Below are 8,463 nucleotides of genomic sequence, written 5' to 3'. Positions count from 1 at the left end.
GTGTGTGTGTGTGTGTGTGTGTGTGTGTGTGTGTGTGTGTGTGTGTGGAGCTTCAGAATTAAATTCAAGTCCACAGTCAAATGCACATCCCCCACTGTGTCAGCCAGAGAGAGAACACAATGGGAGGAGACCTTCAATTGCTTTGCTACAAATGCTTTTTGACAGCTAAAATGGATCACAGGTCCAAGCCTTGCCGTGAATGAGTCTGATATCTACCGCTTGGCTGTCGGACCAACGTGTGTTTCTCACAGAGGCAGAGTGGACAGAATGGTTTGACAGGGACGATGAGAGAGGATCTGGAGACTGGGAGAAAGTGTCTGACCTGCACGAGGCCTACCCAGACAGACTGTGTAGCAGTCCACTCAACATCCAGGTAAGTCTCTTTTTACATCATCAAACACACATGCATGCATGCGTGCATATTCCCACACACATCTAACTGAAAGCAAATGCACTAAGCCACAGAAATGAGAGCTGCTGATGCTGGCAACCAGGTGATCAACATATTCTTCTGAAGCAACATGAGAACCTATCGATGGATATCAGCAGAACCTTTGATATTGTGCCAAAGTAATATTTTCCAGTCACATGCCTGTGGCGTTCTGATGTCTTAAAATGCAACATCAGCTGTCTGTAGTCTTACGTCCCAGCATTGTTCACACAACCAGGTCTGATTCCCAGGTCGTCAAATACCGTCGCTTTGTCATACCCCTCCGCGTCTGAAACGACGCACAAGGCATGGTCTGTATGAGACGTACCGGGCTTTCAACTACCTCCAATATGATCCCATTCTAATCATGCTAATATGCTCCAGGATGGTGATGACACTGCATAACGACCAAAAAACGCCACATAGGGCCGGTGGGAAGGGACGATAGACGTATTTATATTTTTTAAAAAGAACGTCTATGACAAATACATTGCATCTCCTGTGGTTTATTCACAAACAAAGCCAACCCGTGTGTTTTGCCAGTTAAATGCTTTTAACGTGAGTCAGCAGCAAAATGATGTTCTAATGGCATTAGTAATAGTGCCTTAGCACAGCGCTGACATGGTGGGAAGAGAGTGAACAGTAAACAGTGAGGCTGTTATTGATGAGATCAAATTCCCCTGAATTACATGCTGCATCATTTCCTCTGAATACCTTCATTGTGTACTACGTAGTATACATTGAATTCTACATTGTAAAGGCAATTTGAATGCAACACGGGAACGGCAGACTCTGTATTGCAGAAGGAGTAACATCCATAAATAATATATATAGTATATATATATATATTTTTCACAACAACCTGAAGCATTGTATCTTTAAACTCACATCTACACACAGCAACTCAAATGTTGGATAAGCAGTGTACTAAAGAGGAGCTCCAGCTGCTCCTGAGTCCAGTTTTGTTGGGGGTAGGTCTGTCTGTCCAGTCAGCGCCGAGCCAACCTGCCATTACTGTGCTGCTGGGACATGACATGGCAGCAGCCAGTGGATGTGGATCCAGCCTGGCACCATAGAGCAGCAGCTGTTAGCCGTCCATGAAGATAAGCATTAGTGCCAGGTCTGCCCTACTGCCTCCAACACCCAAACATTACCATAAAAAATAGCTACTTTAGGCTCCAGCTGCTCCTTTTCATGGCTGCTCGGCAACAGTATAACTTCATCATAATAATTTGCTCCCTTACAATCTGTACTTGATGCTCTCTTGTTTTTGCTGTTTAATAAATAATATTGTTGGTATAAAATAATCTGCAGAAACGTACTAATCTTAGTGTCCTATTTGTTTGTTACTATGTAGTATGTTGCTGCAATTGTTGCATTTCATAGACATTCAGTACCTGCCATGTCCTCCCTAGGTTGCCAGCTCTGTGTGTCATCATCTTTCTGTTTGCCTCTGTGGGATCTCTACTTTTAGTAGCTAAGTGTTTTTTGTTGTAATATGTTTCATTATGGTTCTGATTAGTTTGATTATCAGACCATCCCAAGGAAAGATGAAGAGGCTCAGTGCCTGAGGCGGAAAGTTTGTACCTTCCTGTAGTTTGGCCAGTGGCGGGCCGTCAGGGCCTGCAAGGCCTTCTCTGCTGGCCTAAACAGAATCACAAAGCTATATCCATTTTATAATTTAATAATTTTTCTTAAATACACTACATGTATTATAATTTATACAAATATTTTTCCCATTATCTTATTTTCTCATTGCACAGCTACTGTCTTCCTCAATTGCTCTGCTTCCAGTGTAGCTTGTTTTAAGGAGAGCTTTTATCCAATCAGATTTCACCTCTGTGTCTCTAGGTAAGAACAGGCCAGAGGCCTGCAGACTCTCAAGTGAATCCCTTTGCAGTTTAAGTGAATGGAGAAGATATTGTTGATTGTCATAGTCTTCAACCAATCAGATCTTTAGTTTGACATGTTGGGCGTATTCTTTGACATGCCACAGCCTGCTAGCTGGCTTAGCCATACTTGATTGGTCAGTGGGCTAGCCTGACATGTTGGGCGGTGACAATCCCAATATCTGCTGCCTCTGTCGAGTGGACATTTTCAGCCTCAAACGCATTAAAACCTATTCAAGAAATACAACTGGGGAGGGTCGACTGTCTTCACTGGCATCCATGAATCGAGAAGGACTTCTTACTGGAACTAAAAACACACGGATGTACTGAACAACCGTGAGATTAAACTCTTTGTTAACAAAGAAAGGAGGAAGAACAGCTAAATAGTGAACAGCAGCTCTGGTAACTTAACTGCAGTAGCTTTAACTGCCATAAATATGATCTATGTCATCATTTAATATGCTTGTTTATATTATATATTATTATTTATACAATTTATATGGATTTTGGTTTGGTTTTATATGTGATAGGAACTATTGTTAAGTCTTATGTTGCGCGGGGGACACATTTAGCCGGTGCACAGCAACAAGACGACGCGCGAAGCGGCAGCGGTCTATATACTCCGTGCAAAGTGTTAAAGTTGAGTTTAAGTTTTTAAGTGATCTACTTTGAAGATTCATGTTTTTTCAAGTGGACTCATTTTCCCTCTCGGTGTTGACAGACAAATAAATCCGTCAGTAACAAGAACTATGGAGTCGTGTATTTCCTGGAAGGAGTGATAGGAGAGTTACTACTCTGTTAATTTGTCTATCGTGTCGTTTTCATGATATGGGTAATATTGTTCCCTCTGATATGAATAATATTTGAATGGCCCGTGCTCTTGAGTGTGTGGCAGAATGCATGTTTTAGCTGAATTGATTTTGACTCATTGTTGGTTAATGCCGCCGCATCCCGTCATGCCGGTATTCATGTATCTGCACTCATAGTGTATTTGTAGGTGTTGAGCTTCATTTTTACGAGTGCAGGCCCAGGTATATAATGCACGGCCCGCCACTGAGTTTGGCTTTGTATGGTAAAGGTACTGCAGCGTCCAAACTTTTAGCAGAGTGTAAACCTTAAGTTGACACGTGTTTCTGGTCCTATGCACAAAGCTCACACCGACACCGCTCGTAGGTGAAAGCAGAAAGTGTTTTATTGATCCCATTTCCCTCGTCCAAGTTGGTGAAACATCTTCATTTCTTCCTATAAGTACACACTCAAAAGATCCACAGGTTAATCTACAAATTGTTCCACAACATAATCCACAGAACACAATCGGAAAACTGCGGCTCCACTCTGCTCCAGATACTACTAACAGCCTAACTAACTGTCGTTACGTGTACTTAAAGTGACAGTTGTCTGTCACTTACATGTATTTGTTACCATAACAACATCCTTGTAACATTCAAAGTAGAAACAGATCTGATTAAAGTTAAACATGTAAATGCAAATAAATATTTTACAGCAAATTGAATTTGGCTCTTACAAGTACACACTCCAGTGACACACTGTCACTGGAGTTCAGGAGATTAGCTTTATTGCTCTTTGAAAGGAAAGGTCAAAAACAGGAGTTTTGTCAGTAGGCCATCTGACATTTGTGAATGTCCGTGGTTTATGTTCCAATGTATAGTATATGTCAATGACATTTACTTTAGATTTGCAGTACACACTTACAGTACAGCCTAACAACGTATACCAGTGCTCTGCTCTGTTGGCTCCAGTACAAGGTTAGCAGAGGAAAACAACAGCGTGTTTAACACAGCTACTTTATGCAAAAGACAACACCAATATCCACTGTGATTTACAACGCAACAAAACCACCATAACAGTTGTTTTCTTCAGCTGTCACAGATTCACAATATACAGAGATAAGAGAGCACATTTTAATGAATGACCATCATGCTGTCCTATAATTGTAATTTTTTTCCACCAAGATTTATTCCACAGTATGTTGTTCACTTTTCATGAAACATTATAAAATATCTGAAAATGCTTTTTACAATCCCTGGAGGAGGTGCAACCAATCCCAATGAGTGCAGACACTGAGATCTTTACCACTGCCACTGTATCAGTCTGAACAGTCAGACAAGCAGCCATCTGACTACTTACAGTACATCTTCAAATAGGGTTTGGAGATTTGCTTCAAGTAAAGAAGTGAAATATAATCCACATAATGTCATTGTATAATCTGTTCAATGACAGATTCTATATCTGTTGTACATAGAAAAGCACAGAAAGTGGATTCAATCCTGAAACCCTGTCAGAAGATTGAAATAAGTAACAGATTTGAATGCTGCACCAACTGTGTTGAAATTACTGAGCTTTACTGAGCACAATGTTGCAAAAAATTCTCGTGTGTAGACCGACTGAGCCCTAACCCCCATCACTGGAGTTCTTTATGAAATTCCTGCTGTTTGACAACAATATAAGCCAGACACTAGACAAATACCAATGTCTGGTGCAAAAACACATCATCTGTCCTGAAGCCAAGTGGCCAGACGTCTGTCTGTCTATCTGTCTCTCTCTCTCTCTCTCACTCGTATAAACACAACATTTTGGAATTTTCCTTTAATCTTGAGGAACGCTGTCACCTACAATACCATTGGTCTGGCGCAAAATTTAGCAATAATATTTTGGTGTGTTTGCAAATAGTACCGTCCATTAATTGTTGTCTGTCATTTGTCCTTTGTACAGGCTGAAACCCATGATGGCATACCAGCCAACCAGACCGGCAATGTGATCCACAAGAATGACAAGGACTATGGCTTCGTCTGCCTCAACAAGGACCAAGCTCACGGCCTCTGCCACAACTACAGGGTTCGCTTCCTCTGTGGAAAACTGGGTACATTCATGATTTCCTTTTAGTGTATGTGTGTATCCGGGAACAGTATGTGGATGAAGATCTCTATGATAGAATGTGAATCTTGATATTCTTCAACAGGGATCAACCCTAAGACAACCACACAGACATGTTTGGTCTTTTTAAGGGGAAAGGGGATCTTTGGGGGGAAATGTGTGAATCAATCAATCAATCAAAATGTATTTGTATAGCACTTTTTAAAAAACAACAAAGGTTGCCCAAAGTGCTGCACATACAGTAGATAAGCAGTCATACAAACAAAGACTGGATTAATAACAGTAAGTGACATTAAAATCAAAACTGACACAAATCACACAAAAGTGTTCAGATCAAAGGTGATAGGCCAGCGAAAAGAGATCTTAGTGAGCGAGGTGGTATAGGGCTGCAGCAGGTCAGACAGATAGACTGGGGCGGCGCAATTTAAACAGTTAAAAACAAATAACTAAATTTTTAAATTTAAAAAAAAAAGAATGGTTGTCTGTCTCTACGTGTCAGCCCTTCAATAGTCTGAACCCTACCTTCACCCAATCAGCTGGGATCGGCTCCAGCCCCCTCGACCCTCAACAGGATAAGCATCACGGAGAATGGATGGATTCCAATTGCAGAGTCGTAATGTCAACATAGTAAAATAGAGTGCAATTTATATTGGATTTTCAAACTCAAAATTACTTAAAAGGAATAAAATATACAATTCATAAGTGAAAAACTAAAGCTTGTGTAACAGCAGACTAATTGCTCTCGTGTTTGTGTGTTCAGTGTCTGTGTGTTATTTTCATACAAAAAGGCCTAAGACATATACAAATACAAACCATACTGCTTAGTCTGCCACACAAAAATGTGCTGCATGGAAAATGAGCCATGGACCTAAATAGGCATCCATGCATTGTGGGCATGGATGGGTTCGACCTTCCCAATGTAGACTAGTGTTGCTGTGTGAGACTGTGAAGGGTCGTGTGAAAATAGCAGTATGCATTCTTTGAGCTCTAACTTTCACCGTCTCCCTCTGTAGTTCGTCCGCAGGCCTCCATTTCCATCGATATGTTGTCCAACAGCAGCATCCTGGAGCTGGCCGACCAATCAGAGGGCTGGAAGACCAGGGATCGGGTAGTCGTGGCCAGTACCGACTACTCCATGCACCAGGCTGAAGAGTTTACCCTGTTGCCCTGCCCTACCTGCACCTCCAACCAGGTCAAGATCCAAGGTGAGAGAACAGTGACCAGTATGTCACCATGCAGGGCTGGAAATAAAGCTTCTTTATAGCATGAAGTTTGGTCCAGAGTGCTCTTGAACAGCTGCCGACATACACTGGAGAGGCCAGAGAGACCTGTCAATCACCGTGTAGCCCCGCCCTAAAGCATCCCCTGCTTTATGGTCTGTTTGACTCTAAATGGACCATAATTTACTAAATGAACATCATGCTGTATTGAAGAAGACTTGAAACTAGAGATTGAGACCATAAACTCATGTTTACAATGTTTACTGAGGTAATAAATCAAGAGAGAAGTGGAGTCATTTTCTCATAGACTTCTGTACAACCAGAGGAGTCGCCCCCTGGTGGACATCAGAGAGAATGCAGCTTTAACACATGAAGCTTTGACTTTACTTTACAGGACCGGGGATTGCTGCCTGCTTAACTGCACAGCTGGAGCCATGATGTGGTTAGCCTAGCTTAGCATACAACCGGAAGTAGGCTCTGTTCAAAGAAAAAAAACATATACCTACAATACCAACACCTCTAAAGATAATTGATTCACTCATTTCTTACCTAATTAACCACAATGGTGTGTCTCCTTTGTTTAACCCATACATAAGTAGAAATAACTAATAATTATAATAATTTGTGGGTTGAGCGGACGATTCATTGTTAATGCATTATTTGCTGTGAATGCCATGGGCTGTTTGACCCCCATGTAGGAAAGGCAGACTCCAATCCAAACGCAAATATATTGAAAACAATAATAAAATGGCTGGAAGTGATTGTTGACTGTGTTTAGTTTTATTAACTGATTAGTCAATCATCAAAACAATGACCAGATATTTTGATAACTGATCACAGGTTGTCGTCATTAATCAAGTAAAAATACCAAACATTCAGTCGTTCCATCTGTTCAAATAAGAGCAGATGCTGCTTTTCATTACATATTATAAAAGGATTATCTTTGTGTTGGCCAGAGGAAACACCTCAGGTTTGGTAAATCATAATGGTCATTTACACAATTTCCTGACATTATTAATTGACAAAATGATTAATCTGAAAAATAATTGACAGATAATTAATTAATGACAATAATCATCAGTTGCAATTCTATTTATATACATTGCAACTAGGGACCAAACTGGAATGTTTTTGAGAGTAGAGTCATGAAACCCAAAAGTAGAATATCTCTGGGTTTTGCAGCACAGCATGACTGACCGAATCAAATCAATGTTCCCTGGAGCCTGCTCTGGAACAAGAGACTGCATGTGTATGAGTGAGTGAGCGAGCGTTGAACAATGTATCTCATTTAGCTTTTTCAGAAGATGGAACATTTGTCAGTAGGCTTCCCGGCTGCAGTCGATGCCAGCTTATTGAAGAAATTGTGATACACAGTATGCATCTACATGCATAGTGAATTCAACTATCAGTATGCATTCTCTTTCTTATCTCTTTGGAGCATCACCTCAGTTTTGTGTTTCCACACAAAACTGAGGTGAAGCCAAACTAACCCTTCACTAAGTCCCGCCCTTGAACACAGACTGGCCAATCACAGGGTAGCATCATCCATCTCTGACCAGGGTCTGACATTTAACTTGCTCCGCTCCACAGACTCATCAGTGGTTTCAGGTTGGTTTATTGGATTTGGAGCTCATCATGTTAAATGTTGTGAAACAGTGATACTTGTTACCCAGAGAGGTTAAAGGAGATATACGTTTTTCAAAACGTTACGTTTCTACCTAGATACCTGTAGAGCTAACATTAGCAGACTACATTAGCACATCAATAAGTAGTATTAGCACTTCTATGCTACGCTAGCTGCTGAGGGTATACTGAATGTCTTATAAGGACTGTAACAGTGAATAAAGAGGAACAGTGTTGTTCCTTCTTTTCAGTGTCTTCTGTTTCCATCGCCAGGTTATCTGTAGGCTTTAGCGTCTATCTTTATCTTTTTAACGTGTGTGTGTGTGTGTGTGTGTGTATATATATATATATACAGTGTGTATGTATATATATATATATATATATATATATATATATATATATATAT

The 8,463-nt window shown here is 40.7% G+C and overlaps 1 protein-coding gene across 6 annotated transcripts in view; it reads left to right on the top strand.

Annotated features, from left to right (window-relative positions):
- cemip (cell migration inducing hyaluronidase 1) overlaps positions 1-8,294 on the top strand; it is a 161,817-nt gene extending 153,523 nt beyond the window's left edge. For 3 of the 6 annotated variants that reach the window (XM_031877524.1, XM_031877523.1, XM_031877525.1), the window contains 3 exons: positions 252-373; positions 5,053-5,200; positions 6,228-6,591. In XM_031877524.1, the coding sequence (XP_031733384.1) occupies positions 252-373; positions 5,053-5,200; positions 6,228-6,478 (521 nt within the window). In that variant the 3' untranslated portion in view covers positions 6,479-6,591. Of the gene's footprint in view, positions 1-251; positions 374-5,052; positions 5,201-6,227; positions 6,593-6,828 lie in introns of those variants that run through there. The other 3 variants (XM_031877522.1, XM_031877520.1, XM_031877521.1) reach the window with 2 other exon arrangements.
- The last annotated feature ends 169 nt before the right edge of the window (positions 8,295-8,463 follow it).

Source organism: Anarrhichthys ocellatus, unplaced genomic scaffold (genome assembly GCF_004355925.1).
Source record: "Anarrhichthys ocellatus isolate YVR2014 unplaced genomic scaffold, GSC_Weel_1.0 scaffold139, whole genome shotgun sequence".
Lineage (NCBI taxonomy): Eukaryota > Metazoa > Chordata > Actinopteri > Perciformes > Anarhichadidae > Anarrhichthys > Anarrhichthys ocellatus.
The sequence above is the reverse complement of the archived record's forward strand: the minus strand, read 5'-3'. Positions and strand labels throughout refer to the sequence as shown.